Source organism: Phyllostomus discolor, chromosome 8, assembly GCF_004126475.2.
Source record: "Phyllostomus discolor isolate MPI-MPIP mPhyDis1 chromosome 8, mPhyDis1.pri.v3, whole genome shotgun sequence".
In the NCBI taxonomy this organism is placed as follows: domain Eukaryota; kingdom Metazoa; phylum Chordata; class Mammalia; order Chiroptera; family Phyllostomidae; genus Phyllostomus; species Phyllostomus discolor.
The window spans coordinates 95,287,983-95,312,314 of record NC_040910.2 but is presented as its reverse complement, the minus strand read 5'-3'; the positions used below and the strand labels follow the sequence as shown (position 1 = coordinate 95,312,314).

Here is a 24,332-nt window from a genome sequence, read left to right as displayed (position 1 = left end):
AAAGACTTTATTTATTTTTAGAGAGAGGGGAAGGAAGAGAGAGAGAGGGAGAGAAATATCAATGTGTGGTTGCCTCTCACATGCCCCCAACTGAGGACCTGTCCCACAACCCAGGCATGTGCCGTGACTGGGAATCAAACAGGCGACCCTTTGGTTCACATGTCAGCCCTCAATCCACTGAGCTACACCAGCCATGGCAGGATTGTTTTTATAAACTTGGAATTAAAGAGGCCTTCCAAATAAAAACATTAAACTCAAAACCACAAATACTATTAATAGATTTGTCTATTTAAAAACTTTGTGTTTAGCAGAAAACAAGCAAAAACAAGAGATAAGGGGAATTATTTGTAAAAATATGTAACAAAGTATTTTATAGAAAGTCAATCCAAAAAGCATTATTTTTACTGATTTGAAATTGTCATTTCCTTGATGACTAGAGAGACTATCTTTTTATATGTTTGTTGTCCATCTGTATTTCTTATGTTAATGGCTTAATCATAACCTTTATTCATTTTCTACTGAATCCTATCCTTATTTTAGAAGAATTTTATGTATTTGGCAATTATCCCTTCTCCTATTCATTTCTGCTGGATTACTGCCAGCAGCACTAAGCATTAATAGATCTTGTTTTAATAAACACTCGTGAGAACCCGGAAATAAGCCCTCGTATAATATGGTCCAATGATTTTCAACAAGGGTATCCAGACCATTCAATGAAGAAAGAAAAAGCTTTCAACATGGTGCTGGGAAAGCTGAAAATCTACATGCAAAAGAATGAAGTTGGACCCTTATCTGATGTCACATACAAAATTAACTCAACACTGGCTGGCGTGGCTCAGTTGGATGAGCATCGTCCTGCAAAGTGAAGGGTCACTGGTTCAATCCCTGGTCAGGGCACATGCCTGGGTTGCAGGCCTGGTTCCCAGGTGGGGCACATGCAAGAGGCAACCAACAGATGGATGTTTCTCTCCCTCTCTTTCTCCCTTCCTCCTCCATCTCTAAAAAAGGAATAAAACAAAAATAACTCAAAATGGATCCAAGACATTTACAAATATAAAAGCCAAAATTATAAAAATGTTGGAAGAAAACGCAGGGAAAAAGCTCTTTTAAACACTGGGTTTAGCAATGTTTTCTTGGACTATGAAAAGTACAGGCAACAAAGAAAAAAAACAGATAAACTGGACTTCCTTTAAATTAAAAACTTTTAGTCAAAGGACATTAACAACAGACTGAAAAGACAACCCACAGGAGAAAGTATCTGCAAACCATATACTGTTCCAGAATATATAGAGAACTGTTAAAACTAAAAACAACCCAATGCAAAAATGGGCAAAGGACTTTATAGGCATTTTTCTAAAAAAGATACAGATGGCCAATAAACACATTAAGAGATACTCAACGTCATTAATCATTATGTAAGTGCAAACTGAAACCACAATGACACATCACTTCACTCCTATGTTGGGGAAGATGTGGGGCAACTGGAACCCTGTGCGCTACTGGTGAGAATGCAAAGTGGTCCCACCTCTATGGAAAACAATATGGTGGTTCCTGAAATAATTAAAAATTGAACTACCACATATCTTGCAATTTCTCTCCAGCATATATGTCCAAAAAAATTGAAAGCAGGGTCCTGAAGAGATAACACCAATGTTTATAGCTACATTATTCACAGTAGCCAAAAAGTACCAACCCAAGAGCCCATCAAAAGACGAGTGAATAAACAAAAAAGTGGTGGTGTGCCTGCGCACACACACTAATATTACTCAGCCATAAAAGTGAAGGGAATTCTCCTGGTCTCGGGCACACAGCTGGGTTGTGGGCCAGGTTCCTAGTAGGGAGCACAGGCGAGGCAACCACACACTGATGTTTCTTCCCTCTTTTCTCCCTCCCCTCCCCAGTCAGTCAATCGATGGAATTCTGACACACGCTACAACATAAATGATCCTTGAGGACATTATGCTAAGTGAAAGAAGCCAGATACAAAAGGACAGATACTGTATGATTCCACTTATGAGATAACTAGAATAGTCAAATTCATAGAAACACAAAGTAGAATAGTGGTTACTAGGGGCTGGAGGAAAGGAGGAATGAGCAGGGTTCACTTTGGAAAGATAAAAAAGTTCTGGAGAAAGACAGCTGTATGCTTGCACAACAGTGTGAATGTATTTAAATGCCAATGAACTGTACCTTTAAAAATAGTTAAAATGATACATTTTATGTTATGCATATTGTACCATAATAAGACACACAGATAAACTTTCTTGACCCCACACTCCCTCCAGGTACCACCCGATTCACTGTGAAACTCGGCAGAGCTGCGCAATCATGCTCCGGTTTCTGACTTCATTCATTCTGCTACACACACTCTCAATGGTATAACCATTCCACTTCTTTCTGAGATGCATTTTTAACATATTTGAGATATTTTCCCTTCTAGTATCTCAATGATTGCTATTTTCATCCTTTGCTGGGCTCCCCCATCCATTACCAGGACTTTAAATGTTTAAGTGCCCCACAGCCTCATTTTCTCTTCTCCATTTGAACTCCCTCCATATTTGATCTTATTCAGCCCCTGGTTTTAAACATCTGATACTGTTGACTCTCAACTGCTGATATCCAGCTTCTGACCTCAAGTTTCAGGTTTACGTACCATTCATCTGCCTACCAGACATTTTTCTAGGTTTACTAGCAGACCTCTCAAATCTAGCAAGCTTAAAAAAACTGCTGACTTCCCCGCTCCTACCTCCTCCCAAACCTCACACTTTCTTCTTCCGTATTTGATTTGCATCTCAGTGACACCACCAGACATAAGTTTCCTAGCCCAAAAACTAAGACATCATTCTTAGTTTTCTTTCTTTCCCTAAAACACCACCCAGCCTTTCTTTATTAGGCTTATGGGAAAGAATTAAGGCCTCCTGGTCTAAAATTATCCACTGCATGTAATGGATTAAGGTCTTTCTCTATGTATCTAAAATAGTGTTAGTTATATACCATCCTTGGGAGAACTAAGAAAGATGGGAACCTCAGCCAAGAAAGGCTGCTAGACTATGAGCAAGTCCATCTACCCACCGTAGTGACTCCGGGATAAGCCACCATAGTTCACACAAGCTATTGTTACAGGCTGTTCACTGGTCTTACAACTCCCACTCTCAGCCCTTTTGCACACAACACACAAAGTAACCTTTGTAAAAGGTAAATCAGATCATAAATACCTCCCCATTTATATTCTCTAGACACTTCCTCCTAAAATAACAAAACACAAAACTCTCTATGGAGGTCTTATCAAAAACCTACCTGGACTAGACCTGCCTACCTCTGACTTACCTCCTGTTACTCTCCCCTCTGCTGTGTTCACTGATCTTCAATCAAGTCTTCAAACAGGCAGAGTAAATCCTCTATCAGTGGCTCTGCACTTTCTGCCCTTCACCCTGAACGCTGCTCCCACAGTCTCTGCTCAGGCCTTAGTGCAAATGCCACCTCCTCAGAGACTTTCTCTGCCCACCCTCACTGAAGGAGCACACTCCTTTCCGCCCGCCCTTCTGTTGTTTCCCTCGCGGCACTTGTCTACCCATGTTAATGGCAAATTCCCACCGGATAAATACATGAACGAAAGATCCACATGTGTTAAGGATTTTGTGTTATTTACTGCCCAGTACAGAATAAGCAATCGATAAAAGTTAGCAAAATCAATAAATCGAGAGCTCGATTACACAGGAGGAAACATAGTTTGTTTCAGATGGGACACAAGGCTGTATGTATTAATTCACTGTAAGAGAGATTTTTAAGTACTACCATTCTGAAAATAACCCATTCTCTAGCTTCCCAAATTACATGTGGAGAAATGACTCTAACAGGATCTTTTCACTTACAGTTTCGTATGTAACAACTGGCAACGGATGACTTTGCCAGGAGCTCCATTCCTAAGTCCTGTAACCTGCCCGAGCTGTCGGTTCCACATGCAGCCAGGGCTGCCTGGTCAGCACACAGAAGACTTGTCTGCGTGTCTCCAGAAGCAGCGCCGCTGCTTTTCAGTTCTGAAAGTGTATTCTTTACATCAGTTTTCATACATCGAACTTCAGCCATTTGAGTTTTGAGTCTTTTTAGCATCTTTAAGTCAGAGGGAACGCGCCACATTGCCTGCTGCTTCCTTTGATCTTTATCTTTTCGAGAATATGAGGCTTCAGAGAGAGAGAGAGAGAGAGAACTCATATTAACACAGACTTCAGCATTCATGAAATCATTCTGCATTGTGAAATATGCAAATTTGATCTGTAAATAAACTACAATGCTTTAGGTGGTATCAATAATAAATAAATGTATTAAATGCCATTAATGAAAATAAAGATAGTCACAAATATCCTAACTTTATTCATACCTTCAAAATTAGAATACTGTTCACATTATAACCACTCAAATCTGTATTATATATTTAACTCTAAAAGTTTACAAAACTATTCCACTGACTGCTTTCTTCTTTACACTTCTCTATTTTTCTCAAATTTTCTACACTGAGGTTTTATTATGCTCATCATTTAAAACACTGCCAAATACTTAGTAAAAAATTATTATAGTATATAAAAATATAAATATTCTAATAAATTTAAAAAGTTGATTTATTTATTGCCCTGACCAGTGTGGCTCAGTTGATTGGGTGTCGTTCCACAAAGCAAAAGGCCGCCAGTTCGATTCCTGGTCAGGGCACATGCCTGGGTTGTGAGTTTGGTCCCTGGTCAAGGTGCATACGAGAGGCAAATAATTGATGTTTCTCTCTTACATCAATGTTTCTCTCCCTCTGTTTATCCCTCCCTTTCCCTCTCTCTAAAAATAAAATATTTTATATTTTTCTTTTTTTAATATTTTATTTATTTTTAGAGAGAGGGAAGGAGAAAGAGAGGGAGAAACATCAATGTGTGGTGGTTGTCTCTTGCACATCCCCAACTGGGGACCTGGCCAGAGCAACCCAAGCATGTGCCCTGACTGGGAATAGAACTGGTAACCCTTTGGTTTACAGGCCGGTGCTCAATCCACTGAGTTATACACCAGCCAGGGCAATAAAATCTTTTTTTAAAAAAAGTTGATTTACTGAAGTATTATCCAATGTAGATGCACCTATTAAGTGCCATGGAACATTATAAGAACATGTCCCTGCCCTAGCTGCTGTGGCTCAGTGGACTGAGCACTGGCCTGCAAACTAAAAGGCCGCCAGTTTGATTCCCAGTCAGGACACATGCCTGGATTGCGGGACAGGTCCTAGTAGGGGCGTGTGAGAGGTAACCACACATGGATGTTACTTTCCCTCTCTTTCTCCCTCCCTTCCCTCTCTCTAAAAATAAATAAAATCTTAAAAAAAGAAAAAAAGAAAGACTAGGTCCCTGTCACTGAGTCTGCAGTCACTAAAGTAACAATGTTTTCCTTCTTCCCAAAGTACCTAAAGTTGTTTTTAACCTGTTCTCACCCTACCTAAATACTAAAATGAGAGGCAAAAGGGAAATACATTTTCTACTGCAGGAAGGAAAAAAGAGGTATTTTTGAAATCAAAATGAATCTGAGAGATAACAGATGCTTACTCAATACAAAAGAATAAATGTTAAAAGGTGAAGAAAGGACCATTGTGAGCACCTCTATGACAACAAATCCAGATGTAACAGACCAATTCCTTGAAAGATAATCTGCCAAAACTCACACAAGAAGAGACAATCTCAATAGGCCTATAGCTATTAAAGAAATTAAATCAACAATTAATAAATTTCTAAAACAGAAAGCATCACACTAGTGAAGTCTACTAAACATTTAAAGAAATTATACCAAGTCCCTACAATCTCAGAGAAAATAAGCACAGAAAACACTTCCCCACTCAGTTTGTGAGGCCAGTATTACTATAATAAAACGCAATACTCACTCATGAATTAAAAAAAAAAAACACTCTTAGAAAACTAGAACAGAAGAGACCTTCTCAACATCATAAAAAAACCTACTTAATGGTGAAAAACTCGAAGCTTTCCCACTATTATCAGTAACAGGGCAAGGACGTCCCTTTTACCACTCCTTCTCAGTATCTTCCCAGCTAACACAGTAAGACAAGAAAAAGAAATGTAAGCCATACAGACCGAGAAGGAAAAAATACACAACGAACCAAAATAACACTGAAACCCAAGAAAGCATTTTAATAAAAAGAAAGATGGGTCTTTCTGCAGTGTTAGGTTTTAATACCCTCTCACAGGTAGGCTATTTTCATTTGGCTTTCATGACTCTCTCCTCTTGGGCTTTTGTCCTGTACCAGGGCTCCACAGCTGGCTCATCTTCCTCATACTCAGCAAAAACAGATGTCCACCACGATTATGTTCTTGGCCCTTTTCTTTTTAAAATTTTCTTGAAAATCTCTCTTTTGCAATTTTACTTCCTTAGTTTAGGGAAATAACTGTCTATATTCCAATTCTTAATTTTTAGCTGTTTACTCTGGGCATCTTTACTTAGATATCCCACTGGTACGTCAAATTCAAAGATATTTAAATCCAAGACTTGCTCTTTCTCTATTGCCCTCGTCCTCCCAACCTCCTTAACATCAGCATTTTAATCACCTAGATTTGAAACTCAGGCCATCTCATTTATGCCATTAATTTTATATAGAAAACTAACTTTCTGGAGAATGAAGATCTTACTATGTTTTGCATTCTTTTTTTTCCCAATGACACTGAATGGCTTTCAAAAATGTGACTCGCCCTGGCTGATGTGGCTCAGTGGACTGAGAGCTGGCTTGGCAACCAAGGGGCTGCCGGTTCGATTTTCCATCAGGGCCCATGTCTGTGTTGTGGGCCGGGTCCCTGGTTGGGGACACATGAGAGGCAACCACACATTGATGTTTCTCCCCCTCTCTTTCTCCCTCTCTTTCCCAACTCTCTGAAAAAAATAAAATTGTTTAAAAAAATGACTTTGCCCATCTATAAAATATGCTATTGCATGGCTAAATTGTAATTTTTCAGCCCTAATTGTACAGGGTGGGGCAAAATTAGGTTTACAGTTGTGAGTATGTAAAACATAAGAGTTTATTCTTGTATTACTATTAATTATTGTCCATACAAACAACTATAAATCCACTTTTGCCCCACCCTATATTTGTTGGATAGTTTCAAACTCTTTGGAATATACCCCTAAAAATAAAACATGATTAAAGGATAGAAATATTTTAAACTTACTACAAAACTTTCCTTCAAAAAGGTTAAACACACACACCCCTACCTACAGAACCAAAACTTGTCTGTTCCACCAGTTCTTTGCAAATACTGGTTACAATTTAGGCGAAACCTTTGCCAATGTGATAAGTATTTTTTAAAAAAGGTATTTGTTGATCACAAAAATTATGTGTGGCTTTTATTTTCTTCTTTATAATTTTCTGTATTTTTCAGGTATTCTATAATAAAAATGCCTCAGGAAAAAAAGAGGAAATTATGCACAATGTGGTGAATGCTACAAAAGAACCAGTATAATACAAAATGTACTTGGATCACAGATAAAAGGCGGTTGTTTCACCACCTGGTTGAAGTCTGTAGAAAGTTTACCTCAGGAAGGAAGGGGCCTACATAACCCAGACCCTGCATCCACCCGCCACCAGAGGAGCTCTAGTTCTCTGTTCTCTACACTGAGGCTCTACCTTGGTTGGACTGTGTTTGAGAAATGAGCCCCACTGCTTTAAAGAGACAACAGTACTTGAACAATAAAACAAAACAAAACAAAACACAAACAAAAAACCCAAACATTAAAATCACTATTCTAAATCACTGATTTACTTTGTATAATACCATTGTTTAAGAAGGTAGAAAAATGTTCAGTATACTTTTAAAAGCTTTCCAACAAAAGTGGTTTTTAAAATGTGTGATTTAGAAGTAAATCCTTATTAGCTACTGAAAATGACTAAGCCTGAGAGTTTCAAAAAGTCTGACTTGGGCTCTACCTCTCATACGTGTGTGCACTATATTAGAGTAACACAAACGCAGTTTCTCTTCACCAAATAACCCTTGCACTTAAAATACTGCTGCTAACTGGCAGGGGTTTTTCGGCTACTCAACACCAAAGTATGAGTAAGCCATCTTTTTCTATGTTCAATTTAGTCAGTTTCACTTGGAAGTCCTGGTACTCAGGAAGTCTGCAAAACCCTAACTCCATTCACAAAGAGGAAACCTATACTTCATATGGATCAAACTGTCAACTACATATACAATTTACAGAACAAAATCATATTTTAAAAAACCTTCTTACAGGCATTTTGACATTTTTGCCCAAAACACCTTTGAACAAGAAAAAAATTAATTGAACAATGAAATGTCAATTTGCTACAGAAACATACTATATTCCAACTCTTAGATGATCTACTTGAATTAAAATTCAAGAGTTCTTTTGGGCAACCACAAAAGAGAGGAAACCGCCGTTAAATACTGTACCTGTGGGCTGCAACAGTGAAGCAGGCGGGCGAGGCTGTAAGCCCCACAGGTTTTCCATGCTGCTCCGGTCCTTTAGGTCCAACAAATGTATTAAAATGAAAGGATCAATGTCTAATAAACTACTGGTAGCAGCAGAGCACAAATGTGCTCTTCTTGACATTCTGCTACTGGCACCTACGTAGCCATGGTTACTACCTGCAAAAGAAATAATACAGACAATGCATGCTATATATATGTTTGCATGAATTTAAGTATATTTAAAAAAAAATTAAACTGGGTAATGTTTGAATACTTGTCTGTGGACCCATCTCTTAGCTGGTTTTCATGGTGAGAAACACACAGAAGAAACCGGACTGCCAGAGAGGTGCATACAAGCACAGTGACTACACACTGGCCTTGTCACTGCCCACAATTCAGGAGCAACCTTCAACCTCATCCTGAGCCCTGGAAGTAGATCCCCGTGGTATAACAGATCCCAAGCTGGACACCAAAACAGAAATCTCCAGGTCTTTGGACAGAAAGCTGTAAACTCACGACAGTTTGGCAGACTTTTTGTCCAGCTTGTCACATTTATATCACCTATACTGCACTAAGCTTTAAGCCACAGGTGGCGAACACAAGGCCCGCAGGCCGAATCCGGCCCTCCACCTTGTTTTATCTGGTCCGGCACTTTGTCTCTACCTGGCGGCAGCACCGAACTCCTTGCCCCTAGTTAAGGAGTAGTCACATTTACACAGTCCTAGAATTACCTTCTGCCCTTTGAAGGCAACCGCGAGGATGATGTGGCCCCCGGTGAAAATGAGTGTGACACCCCTGTTTTAAGCTAAGGAAACCACCTGACTTTTCTCTAGTGCTTACTATAATGCCTAGCAAGTAGTAAGTATGAAAATATTGGTTAAAATTGACTTTTATTAAAGCAATTTAAATATATTCTAAAGAAACACAACCTTTAAAATGTTACCTGAAGAAGCATGTGCAATGGTAATGTAAAAATAACAAAATAATCAAGTTGAGTACTTATGAGTGTTTCAAAGAGGTGCAACGTAGGAGAGATGGAAACAACGTAGGAGTAAAGTTCAATTATTCAGAAGCTTTGGGGTAATTATTTCACGTTTTTCATCTGTAGTCATATCCTCATGACTTTACCTTCTCCTACTTCTTCCTCTTCTAAGGATTATCATTCCATTACTAATTTTTCTTCCCAGTCTCTGTACCTTCTGGAACTCCTGTTAAAATTGGCAGAAAACTATCTCCTTCCACCATGAAACTGTTTCTTAACACTTCTCCTTTATTAGGGAGTTGCCAAATCAGGCTGTGCATCAGAGAGCTGAAGGAGTTTTTAAAATTAGATTCCTGGGCTCCACTCCAGATGTACTGAATGAGAACACAAGTGGGATCCAAGACCTTTTTCCAAAAAGAATCACTACTCGGGTGATTCTGAGTAGTAAGTAAATAAGGTCAGTAGCCCACTGTATGGCATGTAATGCAATGGAATCTGGTTCTTTAAAACCCATAGTATAGAAAGGAGCGTTAGCATGCTCTCTCCTGTTCCTCACTGCCCTTCTAGGCCATCATCCTCACCAACGAGCAAAAACTCCTTTCCTTTGTGGTTTATGCCGTTTGGCTACTCCCTCACTTTCCATATCCCCATCCTTTCTACTCAACTGTGGTGTGCATCCACAGGCATCGAAGACTTTGGCATCTATTTGCAGCTTCCCTCTCTGGGAGTAGCCACCACTGTGGGATGTGGGGTATGTGTGTGTCTACGACCTAAGTATACAGCCTGAAGAATGTTCCCCAAATACTGGCACCCAAGAACCTCCCCTGCACGCCTCCTCAAACTGTTCATTAATCTTCCTCCCCAAATGTAATCTCCATTCTGCGTTAAATACCATAGATTATTTTTGCTTGTTTTGAAATTTATATAAATGCAGTATTATTAAAAGTATGGACATACTCTTATATTCTGCTTCTTTGTTCAACATTATGTTTATGAGATTCATCTATATTACTATGCAGCATCCTACAATATGAATACATCCAATTTCTTTATTCTATTGGGAAAGAGTCTGGGTTGCTTCTAACTTTTGGCCACAAAGAATAAAGCTACTGAAAATTATAAGCAGATAACTGCTCCTGAAGCACACAAAGAGAAAATATAAAACACCTCAGGACAAAGCAAACGGATCAGTGACAGATTCCTCCCTCCTGAGCCAAGACAGATCCATCCTGCTGCAACACCACACCGAGCAGCTTCTTGGCTATACTCTAGCACCTGTGTGCACTAGCACGACAGTCAAGGTCCTGCACAGTTGAGCCCCTCCCCAACTACCTTGTAGTCATCTGCTCTACTTTTCCATGTCCTTTACTTCATTATCAATTACATTTTTCCTTAAATTAAAAACAAAAAGCACAAAAAACACCTAAAAAGGAACAATGCTACTCCAAATATTCTTGTGAGAACAAACTGGCAGCAGCTCACATTTCTGCTGGAGCTGGGGGAACACTGGTATGTGTGTGTTCAGCTTTAGCACCTACTGCCCAGGAGTTTTCCAAAGTGGTGGTATCAATGTTCAGTCCTAGCCAGCAGGGCACGAGAGTTTCCATCTCTCCACATGCTTCCAACACTTAGTACTGCCAGTTTTTAAAATACTATTATAGTGGGTGTGGTTTCTATTTGGCATCTCCTCATTATGGAACGAGGAGAATAAGCAGTCTCAGGTCCCTGTGGTACCCCACCAAGTGTGCCAACACACACATACTGGAAGAGGAGGAGCAATATTTGAGGGAAAATGGTTGAAAATTCCCTACATGTGATGAAAATATTAATCTACCCATCCAAGGAGCTTAGCTCAACAAACTCCAGGTAGGATATGTAAATTCATGAGTTCCTCCAGGGACACACAATGCACTTTCTCTGAAGAAAGAGGCCCGGTACACCTTTTAAGATAGGTACTGCCCACCTGAACAACCTCCTTTGCAAAGTGTCTATTCCAGTCTTTTCCCCCTTTTTCCCCTACAAGTTTGTCTTATCTTCTTCTGATTGATTTGTAGACTTATATATTATGGACGAGTCTTTGGGATTTTTAACTCATTTATTCTGATTAATAAAAATTATGTTTGGTATTAAAAAAATCAACATGTAGCTCTAGACCAGACTGCCTGAGATCTTCTAAGCAATTAGGTAGATGGGGTCTGAAGACAGACACCTGGGAGTCTCGCAGGCCGCTCAAAATCTACACAGATCCAATAGATTATATTTATCTTCTGCTCCCGGACTATCTTAATTAATGGTACAGCCTAGCTTAGAAGCTTAGGAGTCATCTGCACATTTTCACCTATCCCAACCCAACCAGTTATAGCCTCCAAGTCCTACGGAGTCTAACACATCTAAAAAGGCTTGCTCTTCTCCACCCCTCCTGATAGTGCCCTGTTTTAGGCCCTCATAATTTTCCCTCCTGTAATATTTCCGAAGTTTCTAGCTAATTTTGTCTACTTCACCTTTAATTCATCTTCCACTATGGAACCAAATCTGATCACATTCACTTTTAAAGACCTTTAGTGGTTCCACTGAAAAAAATCCAAACTCCTTAGCCTAGCAAGTAAGACCTTCCATTACATGACCTTGTTCCTGCTTACCAATCTTACACTGACCCGACCCCATTTAAAACTCAAGTCTCAATTATCCAAAGTTCCTAAAAGGAACAATGTTGCATATTCTGCGTAGAATGCCTTTATATTATCTCACTGATTTTCCTGCTCCCCTTATGAACCATTAGCTTATCTTTTAAAAGCAAGATCAAGCATCACTACCTCCCTGAAGCCTTTTTTCACCGGTTCCCAAGTAGCTCTTCACTGCAGATATCGGCGTCATCCCCATATCTGCGTTTACAATCACAAAGTTTTGCAATGACTAGTGCTAGTGCTGGTTCCTCACTTAGGAAAAGTGGTGCTCATTCATCTTTTAATCCCAACAAACAACAAAATGGCTGATACCTAGTGAGCATTCACTAAACATTTGTGGAACAAGTGACCTTAAAAATTCCTAATCTGAAATAACAGATGTTTTGAGTAATAACCTCACATAATGTCAATTTGTTTTATAAGTGTGTTATACAGCCCAGTGAGAACTATGAGTTCTTAATTAAGAAGTATTATTAAACTGTCTCATAAATTATATATGACTTATAAATATAGAACAGATTTTTACTACTCAGCTGATTCAACTGGATAATGTTCTAGATTAGAACGATACTTACAATCTTTTGGCACAGATTTAAACATAAATTCTCTTGTAACTAAATGAAAATAACTGAATAGACAATGCTATTTTTATGGAAATGTGGCCACCTGAATCACTAAATCACTCTTGTTTCAAGCCATCATCTTATTTAATACTGCCTATAAAATAAAATTAGAATTTCACCTTATTCCTAGCTTCTGTATAAGAAAGCTCTTTTCCTGTGTAATGAACAACTTAACATCTTAATTGACATGATTCTTTAGATGACTGTGTGGTTCCAAATTATCAGTAACAGGTTTGAAATGGACCTTCCATAATGAACATCTGATGATAATGCATTCCACACTCAGCCTCAACTCATCCCTAATCTACCTTGTGTTTACTTACATTTTTAGAATAGTTTTAGATTTACAGAAAAAGTGAAAAGATTCAGTGTTTCTGTAAATCCCATATTCAGTTTCCCTACTGTTAACATCTTTCATTACTATGGTATATTTATGACAACTAATAAACCAATATAAATGTTTTTAACTGAATTCCAAACTTTATTTGTATTTCATTAATTTTTCTCTGATATCCTTGTGTTGCAGGGTCCCAACCAAAATAGCAAATCACATCTAGTTGATCATTTCTCCTTAGGTTCCTCTGATCTGTGATATGTGATAGTTTCTCAGACTTTTCTTGCTTTTTATGACCTTGGCAGTTTTGAAGAGTACTGGTCAGATATTTCATAAAATGTCCCTAAATTGCGGTTTATGTGGTGTTTTCCTCATGGTCAGGCTGTGCTTAAGGGTTTTGGGGATGACGACAGATGTAAGGGCACCTCTGCAACACCTCACAACAAGGACATGTGCTATTCACACTACGATGCTGATGATTCCAAATCTGATAACCTGGTCGAGATGGTGTTTGCCAGATCTCCCTGGCAGAGTCGGTTGCCACTCCCCCTCCCTTTTCACACTGTGCAATCTGGAAGCAAGCCACGAAGTGTAGCTTACATTAAAGGGTGGAGAGCTACGCCCCACCTCCTGAAAGAGGGAGTACACAAGTACAAAGAAATTCTTTTGTATGTGCACTGTCTTATAGTTATATATAGTTCATATATCCATACACCTTCGGCTTATAAATTACTTAAGAGTAAGTCCTTTTCATTGTATTTTCCAGAAATCTTAAAATAGGGAAGAAATTCAACAAATGCCTAACAAATGTATAAAATTCCCCAAAGCACAAAATAAAAATTAACTGCTTGATTCACTATTGTATTCTTAGCACCTAGAATTTTGTGTATTATAATGGGTACTCAAAAAATATTCATTGAACAGGTAAATTATAATTTCAGGATTACAGAACACAGAGGCCATGAAAGCAGGGACACCTTTGCATTCAGTACTGTAGCTCCAGAAAGTAAAACAGGATCCAGTTCCAGTTAAGGGCTCAGTAGGTATTTGGTGAATGAATAAATAAATTAATTCAAAAATATAACCTCTAGTTTACCCAGGGTATTTAAAAATGCCATGTACAAGAAGTTCCCTAGAACATAGTTTAAGAGAGGAAATCACAAGTTTAACTTTAAAAAAAAAAAAAAGGCTGAAATATCTTCAGTAACTTTGACTTAATACACTATCTATTTTATACCAAGACAGCCTCTGAATTTTTTGGTACTATTTAAAACCTTGAAAATTACACTTAAAACTTAGTAATAAAGTATATTTACTCAACATTTAGCTCAACAAATATTAAGTGATCCCTATTATACCGTTAAGTGCTAGGGATACAAAATTAATTAACGTGCACATCACCTTGGCTTCATGGAGTTCAGAGGGGAAAGACAAAATGGGCAGCTACATAAGCAATTAGAATGTTCAATACAAGGGGGACCCCAAAAACCCGGTGTTTATAAAAAGCTGTGTATTTTTCCTTACATGTTTAAACTTTAGTCACCTTCAAAGTACTCTCCATTTGATGCAATACACCTATTGAGACATTTTTTCCACCACTCACAACAAGTTTTTGAACTCATCAATTTCAATGCTTCTGCTGTTTTTTGTTTCACCTCTTCCACATCGGCAAAATGCAAAATGTTTTCTGTTGAGGACTTTTTTCATCCAAGGAAACAAAAAAGGTCACTTGGGCTGAGAATGGATGAATAGGGAAGGTGGGGCACGGAGGTCACACCATTTTTGGTCAACACTGCTGAGCACTCAGCACAGTGTGGGCAGGGGCACTCCTCAATCACCCATCGTGAGCATGAAATGGGCAAACTCACTGAGAGTCTTAAAAAAAAAATCCACTGAAGCCCAACGCAGCCTCTCACAACAACTCCAACTGGTACACCGATACAGACGGGTTCCTAGAACACTCACCTAGTGGGGGAAACCTGTACTATGAGGGGCCTGACCTCCACAAGATAATTTGACTTTTTGGGGGGTCCCCCCCATACAGGTTAAATAGGCTCTAAGGGGTTAATTTGAGAGAGCAGAAAAGATACCCAGGGCAAGCAGCCAAGGAGGACTTCCAGGAAGAAATGCAATAAAAGCGAAGGTAGAAAAAACAACATGTTGGGAAGTCAAGATGTGAGCTACCATGGCACACCTGATGAGCTGAAAAACATGCAGAGGAGTGTGAGAGGTAAAGGCTAAAGAAATAAGCAGCAGCAGCACATAAAGGGCCTGTGTACTACACTAACAAGTTTGGACGTGACCCTATAAGTAAATGGAATCAAATGAAGGGTTTCTGAGCAGAGAAGTGACATGATGAGACATTAATGAAGGGAAAAAACTCATTTTGAACTCATGAGTAACAGAATGAAGGGGAGCAATAATGGACACAAGGAACCCATATGAGAGGCTGTTTTGAAAGACAGTAGCCTAAAACCTCACAGAATTTTATAAGTAAATGAGATAAGGTACACAAAGTGCTTCTTGCATAGTGCCTGGTACATATGAACACATACCAAATGTTAGCTATTATTATTGTTTTAAATACCTTAGTAATATACTCTAAAGTCAATGTACAAAACATAGCACTTCCAACACCACGAGCCATATAGAGTATGGCTGCCACATATTAAAATATGATACTGTCAGAAGAGAGTAGAGAGAAGGCAGAATGGCTTGTGGGCTTGGCCTCTGTACCTGCCGGTCCTGCAGCAGCCGCATCTTCCATGAGCTCCCCCTCTTCCAGTTCCATGTTGTTGTACTCCACATCATTCTCTCCAGACCTAAGAATACACAACACTCATTATTCCCACAGAGCACAATTAACATTATTTGTCACACTTCAGTGAATTTTTAACAATAGTGCATAGCTTTCTCCTGTGAAGACAGGATATTTTTAAATACAAAAATGAAGAAAAAGACTTTTGTACTTATCACATGTATAAGTAGTATTAATAGTCAAATTACCTTTAAAAAGTACCAAGGCAACTTGGCAACATTTAACTTTTAGAAGAGAAAATCTGAGAACCATTGTAAAGCAGAAGAGATTACAGCTTTATAGAATTTGTAACTTAATGGCAGTAAATTAGGCTTAAAACACTACATTTTAAGACTAAAAAAATATTCAAATTACTGCATATACTATTTTCTTAAAATAGATTTCACAGAAAATGGTGTTACCTCCTATCAAAGTCCTCACAAAGTCTCTCATACCAAAAACCACTATTCCTTTATTTTTATTCTAAATGACAAAGTACTATATGGAACAGCACTAATCAATGCCAGTTTGGGGTATTTAAAAAAGTCTCAAGATCCACTCCCAGCTTGACAGCATGAAAAGCTCTGCAGACCTGCTCTCCAATGACACTGGTGAAATTTGTTTGAACCATTTAAAGACTGGCAATGGAGTTCTAAGAGCACAGAGCAAATGAAAAACATCTCAAGAAAATGTAGTAAAATTTGGTAAGAACAATGAATCTGTGGTACTTGTGGTACCAGAACCAAGACCGCTCTCCTTCCTTCCTCCCCTCCCAATTCAGTGACAAGTGCACTGAGAATACTGGGGCCTAGGTCACCTTTGCCTCAGTTCTTTCACAAAGCAGAGGTCCAGGCCTGAGAAGACAAACTGAAAAGATTGGAGGAAACAGCCCCTATTCCTCCACCCACTACTGGTTTATCTTCTAAGTGGGAGAAATTTGCACACCTCTGTACTCATTCCAGCTTCAGAACTGTAGCTCAAAGTTTTTCCTGGGGGAGATGCAGGTTGTAAAAGAGTCATAAAGAAATGTATAACACCATTAAAGCATTCAAAAAGGCTCTCAAACAAGATCCAGCAAAACATCAAGACACTGGCTGGCGTAGCTCAGTGGATTGAGCAGGGGCTTCGAACCAAAGCATCGCAGGTTCAATTCCCAGCCAGGGCACATGCCTGGGTTGTAGGCCACATCCCCAGTGGGGGCCATGTGAGAGGCAACCACACATTGATGTTTCTCTCCCTCTCTTTCTCCCTCCCTTCCCCTCTCTAAAAATAAATAAATAAAATCTTTTAAAAAACAAACAAACAAAAACATAAAGACAATTACACATGAAGGTAAGTGAAATTTATCCCAGCAATGTGAAGTTGGTTTAAAATCCAAAAATCCGCCCTGGATGATGTGTTTTGACCCAGTGACCCCACTTCTGGGAACATACCCAAAAATATTGGAAACATTAATTTGAAAGAACATGAACAACCCTATGTTCACTGCGGCATTATTTACAATCACCAAGGTATGGAAGCAGCCTAAGTGTCCATCAGTAGATGAGTGGATAGAACAACTATGGGACATTTACACAATGGAACACAACTCGGCTGTAAAAAAAGAAAAAAAGTTTTATCCTTTGTGACAGCATGGATGGACCCGGAGAACATTATGCCAAGTGAAATAGGCCAGTTAGAGAAAGACAAATAGGACTTCACTTATAGGTGGAATCCAATGAACAAACTGAACTAACAAGTGAAATAGAGACAGACTCATAATTACAGAACAGGCTCACCAGCTACTGGAGGTGGGGAGGTTGGGGGTGGAGGGATCGAACAAAAAGGAGAAAGGACTCTGGACACGGACAACAGTGTGCCGACTGCAGGGGGAAGGGAGGCTGTAAGGAGGTTAAATGGTAATGGAAAAAAAAAAGGTAAAAAAATAAAGCAAAAAGAAATGAATCCTAGATAGTTTTTCCTTCAAATCAAATGTCTTGTTAAATAAATTTATTAAATTTACAAAGGTTATAATGGCACATTTTATGTTATATGTATTTTACCATAATTAAAAATCTCAACAATTAAAAATATCCAATTAGAAAACAGACAAAAGACACAATGAGAAATTTCACCAAGAATATGCAGATGGCAAATTAAGCAGATGAAAAGATGTTCAACATTGTTAGCCATTATGGAAATACAAATTAAAACCACAATGAGGTATCATTAAAAACCTATCAGAATGGCTAAAATAAAAACCAGTCACAACACTAAATGCTGGTGAGGAGTCAGAGAAAGCAGATCACTCATACACTATTCACAGGAATTGCAAAATAGTACAAACATTCTGGAAAACTGTTTAGTTTTTCAAGAAAAACTAAACATTCAATTATCATACAATATGGTAGTTGCATTATCTTGGAGAAATAGAGATTTACATTCATATTTAAAAAACCTATACATGAATGCTTATAGTAGCTTAATTCATAATAACCCAAACCAGAAACAATCCAGATGGCCTTTAACCAGTGAATGGTTGAACAAATTATGGTATGTCCACAATACAGACTACTACTCAGGATTACAGGAAACAAGAGCCTGAATGAATCTCCAGAGAACTATGCAATGTGAAAAAGGACACTTCCTAAAGGTGCAGTATTCCACTGATGCAGTATTCTTTTGACAAAATTACAGAAATGGGGAACACAGGAGCCCATGGGGAGTGGCAGGGGAGTGTGGCTGGGAGGTGACTGAAGTAGGGGGACAGTGGGTGTAGTATAGAGGGGCACAACAAGAGGGATGCGTGTGATGGAAATGTTCTGTATCTCGACGGTCCAACATCTATGTCCTGGCTGTGATGCTACACTATGGTTTTACAAGATGTTATTTACTACTGGGGAAAACTGGGTGAAGGATATATAGGATCTCTATTGTTTTTTACAACTGCATGTGAATTTATAATTATTTCAAAGTGAAGAGAAAAAAATAAACAGCAGGAATAAAATATGTAGTACTACTATAGAAAGACCAAGGAGGGAAAGAGTAAAAGAGCAGACAGAAGGAAAAAGAGGCCTACTTGATAAATATGTTCTAGTTAATTAAAAGCTGTTTATAATAATCACTATGCAAACAAACTATATGCCTATTTTTCTGCCTCTATAAAGAAAGAAACCACTCTTAACTTACTTTCTAAGATCTCATACTTTAGGATTCCCTAAAGTGCTCAAAATAGCTCACGATTAACTGTGCTATTTCCATGAAACTATAAAAAATAGTCTGAATCAAGATATTATTGTAGATAATCTACAAGATGAACATCTGTCTAGATGTATATCCATCTAGACACACAGATAGATAGAAATAATCAAACACCTATTAAAAAAGAATTTTTTTAGTTTTATGTAGTTTTCTAGTTTTACATAAAACTAGTTTTCTAGTTTTATGTAAAATCCAACTGCCTTCAAACAACCTTGAAAAGTCAAGAGACCTAACAGTCAAATAAAAAGTAATTCAGCCATGGCTGGTGTGGCCCAGTGGATTGAGCACCGACCTGTGAACCAAGAGGTCTCTGGTTATATTCCCAGTCAGGGCACATGCCAGGGCTGCAGGCCAGGTCCCCAGTTGGGGGTGTGCAAGAGGCAACCAAATCTCTCACACTCTCTCTTTCTCCCTTCCTTTCTCTCTAAAAGTAAATAAATAAAATTTGAAAATCTTAAAAAAAAAGTAATTCAGATAGAACTACATATTTAATCTACCTATTAGCAAGGTGGATTAAACTTTACAAAATCACCATTCAAAAGAATTTTTCATGTTAATTCCATTGAGTTTTAAATGTCTAGAAGTATCACTACAATAATGATTTCTGATTTGGAGGCTTAAAGGTACTTAGGCTTCGCATTTTGACTAATTAACCCTTTTAGACAATTTGCCACATAGGCTAGGGAGTACAGTAAGTGAAAACAACTCATTTTGAGGTAATGTGTGGGAATGAAGCAAGGTCACAGAGGGAGTTAATACTCTCTCTCACCTTACTTTTGTGAACTAGCTGATGCCAGGGCTGGAACAGATAAATTACAAGATGAACCTGGAATGTCTTAATAGTGCCAGAAAATAAGAAAGTACTTAAAAAATGAGGAGAACATCTCAAAAAGACACAGGAGTCAGCTCTTTAACAGGCTCCCATTGGCTAAGTCTTGGATAATCTGAGCAATAAATCACGACAGTAAATGGGTTAAACCATTTAATAATAAAAGAATCCACAAGTCCATATCAATGATATTAATCAACTAATTAATGGGGCAGAGGGGAAAGCTCTTCCATAAAGTAGAATTCCAATTAATAATGCAGAGTGAATAATGGGATCATCATTTAGCAATCAACACAGTAATCTTTCCCAAGCTAGGACTACCAATGGATGTTAAAATGAATAAATGAATGGACAAAAGTACAATGAGAAAAATATGTCTACAGTTTCAAAATGTCTGCACAAGATATTTGTTGATTACAAAGGGAAAAGTCATAATTGCAGAGAAACCTGGCAAACATCGTATTAACCAAGCGTCTAAATTAATCAACCCTAGTGGTACAGACTGCAGACCCAAGCCCTTCACTTCCCCCTCATGATGTGCTGAAAAGGCTATACCACTAATTCTGTAGCATTCCTCCCGTAAGTGCTTAAGCTCAATCTAATTGTGAGGAAACATCAGACTACTGCAAATTGAACAACTTTCTACCAAATACCTGCTCTCTATTTCTCAAAAGTGGCAAAGTCATGAAAAACAAATGAGGAGAAGAAAAAATAAAAGAAGACTAAGTGGCCCAGACTGGGACAGGCTGAAGAGACTTAACTGAAAGCAACGTGTACAATGTGTGACCCTGCATGGCGTCCTGGACCAAAGGACATCACTGGCAAAATTTACAAAAGGCCAGACTGTAGTATGACAGCAATTTTAACCTCCTGATTTCGGTAACTGTACTATAGTTACAAAAGAAACATACTTGTTTTTAGGAAGTATATAACGAGAAGTACACACACCTAATCTCAAATGTCTCAAAAAAATTACATATGAGAGTGAAAAAAAGAGAAACATAACAAAACAAAAACATTACCATTTGTGAAAGGAATCTGGGCAGTTTTTTTAAATAGGGGAATTCTTGGTTAATATTTCAGCAACTTTTCTTAAATATTAAATAATTGCAAAATTGTAAGTTAAAACCAAAATTAACTCAGCTTGGAACCCAGGGATGACAGAGAGGAAACGAATTCAAGTCCTTCCTTCAAAAGGACACTTTATTTATAAGGATTATCAAGAAAATATGCTAACTATCCCCACTTTCAGCCCTATTTAATATGCTTCTAATATCGGTCCCTCAGGTGGTTTTTAACAGGGGTTCGTGTGCGACACTCACATCGTTTCTTCATCAATGTCATTTTCCTCCGTGTTACTTGTGGCCGTGGAACTGGCAGAGGAGCTGCTGCCGTCGAGGTGATTTACTTCATCTTCGCCAACAAGATCCAGATCCAGATCCCCGTCCGAAAGCTCATGCTAGAACAACGCAAAGAAATAAGATTTTAATCTCAAAGAATAGTTCAATACAGCCCAAGCACCAAACAATAATGTAATCCTCTGAATTCTCTGCTCCCGCGCCTAGGAAGCTGAGCCCTGTAGAGAAAATCTCATGACCACATTACCTAGTACTACTAATAATTTATTGCTGCCAATCAGCTTGGCCCTCAATGTAACCAGAAATGCTTCATATATTCCGTGTCAGCTTTCAGTAAGACTCCATACAGAGTACCATTCCAAATGATCATTTCTCAAATCTTCCCTAACCTAGTACCTGCAAGGTCATTGTAAAACCCTGTTACTGATATGCACACACACACACACACACACACACACACACACACACACAATACTTACAAGTAAACATAAATCCCCCCAACTTTCAGCTGTCCTCCCTGTAAACTCCATCCTACCCTTCCTCCACCTCATCCTATCAAAAGGTTAACCTGAGTGGCTCCTTTACAACACCTAATAACCTCCTTAAATATGCTGTTTTGTCAATACCTTAAACTTGTCTTCAGTCTCTCTCCCTGATGACTCCACTGTAATGTATACCTGAAGTCTCAAAAAGCTGTCTCTGCATCTCCGTCTTACTTTAAACAAAAACAACCACTTCTTACCTGGCTAGTCCTTGAATTTTCAATCTGGGTATTGTTTAGCTGGGACAAAACCTGGCTATTTCCCGAATCATAAATCATCTATCTACATACGCAACAGTAAGGTATTTACTAGTTTCAGTGAATGGAAATAAAACACATTTTTAAAATCCACAACCTATATAGGTTCTAGAATGCACATCACAGCTTATTTGGTGGAATGTAATTTTCTACAGTAAATTAATTTTAAAACCCTACAACATGTTGATTCAGCAACTTCTGACTTAACGTTTCCAAAAGGGCATACACTAATAATAAAAATAAACAGACAAGACTTTCAGCACACTGATCCCCTACATCATATTACCAAACACACATCTAACACTGGTCTAATTATTATTACATGATAATCTTCATGCTGAATCTTCTCCTCATCTTCATCCTCCTTGGCCTCTCTTACAGAAGCTGAAGTAGGACCGTCTGGGAGAAGGACGTCAGCACCGGGCCCGGACTTCTTGGATCGTGCCTCGGGAGTGTCGTCATTTTGGGGGCTAAGATGATTAGCTGGCGGTGACAAATCTCTTGATTTCTGAGTTCGAGATAACTCAATAGTAAGTCTCTTTTAAGACAAAAACAGTACAAATAAACATGAGTCATAAGCATTTTTAAAGTAAAATATATTCGTATGTTCCTAAAACCATTTCTTGTACCATCTCTCTCAAGATCTTCTGCTTATAGAGAAATCTATGACAAAAAACCCCCGCCCAATTTATTCTCATCCTTCTCCTATCCAGTCTAAGCTACGCATACACTTAGCAAACTCTACATAAACAGAAACAGTCTTAAGTGTCACATTTAACATGAAAACCTCTGAAAGTATGTATTCATTCATGTTTTCCTCCCTCATCTATTAACCACTCTTGGCACTTCAAACCTTCCACCCCGTATCATTTTCCATTGGCAAAAAGAAACATTCCTTACATAATTTAGTCAACCCTGTAAAATAAAAATTAACTGACCCTCCCCAGTGTTCAGTTCAACAATGCTGAGGATTTGAGATGTGGCAACTTTCAGTTGTTCTATAGGTTTGAATCCTCTAAATTCAAGACAGCACAGAGAAGAGAAATACAAAAGTCACTGAAAGAAACACAGAGATAACCTCAAACTATAGCATCACTGTAACACAACTGTTTAAAAATTTTTTATTTATTTTTAGACAGAAGGGAAGAGAGGGAGAAAGAGAGGGAAAGAAACATCAATGTGTGGTTGCCTCTCACACACCCCCAACTGGGGACCTGGCCCGCAACCCAGGCATGTGCCCAGACTGGGAATCAAACTGGTGACCCTTTGGTTCACAGCTTGGTGCTCAATCTACTGAGCCACACCAGCCAGGGCTGTAATACAATTTTATGCAGTGATGCAAATGTTTTTATATGCAATGGCCAATACAAGCATTTAAAATGTGGTCAGTGCACCTAAGGAACTGAAAATTTTTTTTGTTTTAATTATGTTTACATAGCCATATGTGACTCATGACTATTGAATAGCAGAGAATTAGAGGTTCAAAGATGGTTAAGGATAAAGAACAAGGTAAGTGGATTTTTCTACAGAATTACGAACAGCAGTAAATATCCAAAATCTAATTACAAATGTTAACAGGCCAGTAAGACAATGAAATACTAAACCACCAAAATATGTATTTTTTGCTTACCTCTTTAAGATTATTTATTTGTTGGATATAGCTAGTCTGTGCAGCCTCCAATTGAGTAATATACCAATGCTGATCCCGGCATTTTTGAAAGAAAGTTGGTGAACGAACCTGAAACCTTAAAAGAACAGCTGCACATGAAAAATAATCCAAACAGTAAAATATTATCAACCAAGCCTTGAATCTATAACTATAAATTCTAAAATGTCAAGTTTTGTTACACTGTAAGGCCAAAGTTAAAATGAACTCAGAGCTCCTCACATTCACCATCCATACATACAGTTCACAAATCATAATAAAAAAAGGTTCTGAAAAGTCATCTGTAAGTCAGTTGTCTAAACTTAGTGTAGTTTTCTAAATAATTAACATGACCTATCATGATTAACCTATTAAAGCATACTTACTATAATACTCTAGCTGAAATTCAATATTGACCATGAGTCAGGAAGAACAGGACCATACAATGCGAGGGGGAGGAAGCTCCCACTTTCTTTCCCCTTTCTTGACTAGGTCAGACCATAGCAAAATAGGCAGTTTGTTTTAGGCACTGCTTTTCCCCCTTCCTTCTTGCACCTCACATTCCTGTGTTTCCTGCTCCCCAGT

At 38.4% G+C, this 24,332-nt stretch overlaps 1 protein-coding gene across 6 annotated transcripts in view; it reads right to left on the bottom strand.

Moving 5' to 3' along the window:
* TRIM37 (tripartite motif containing 37) overlaps positions 1 to 24,332 on the bottom strand; it is an 89,290-nt gene that overhangs the window by 19,409 nt on the left and 45,549 nt on the right. For all 6 annotated transcript variants that reach the window (XM_036033652.1, XM_036033654.1, XM_036033653.1 and 3 more), the window contains 6 exons: positions 23,733 to 23,847; positions 22,425 to 22,640; positions 21,268 to 21,404; positions 15,816 to 15,901; positions 8,439 to 8,633; positions 3,873 to 4,181 (listed from right to left, as the gene is read on the bottom strand). In XM_036033652.1, coding sequence (XP_035889545.1) covers positions 3,873 to 4,181; positions 8,439 to 8,633; positions 15,816 to 15,901; positions 21,268 to 21,404; positions 22,425 to 22,640; positions 23,733 to 23,847 — 1,058 coding nt within the window. The remainder of the gene's footprint in view (positions 1 to 3,872; positions 4,182 to 8,438; positions 8,634 to 15,815; positions 15,902 to 21,267; positions 21,405 to 22,424; positions 22,641 to 23,732; positions 23,848 to 24,332) is intronic.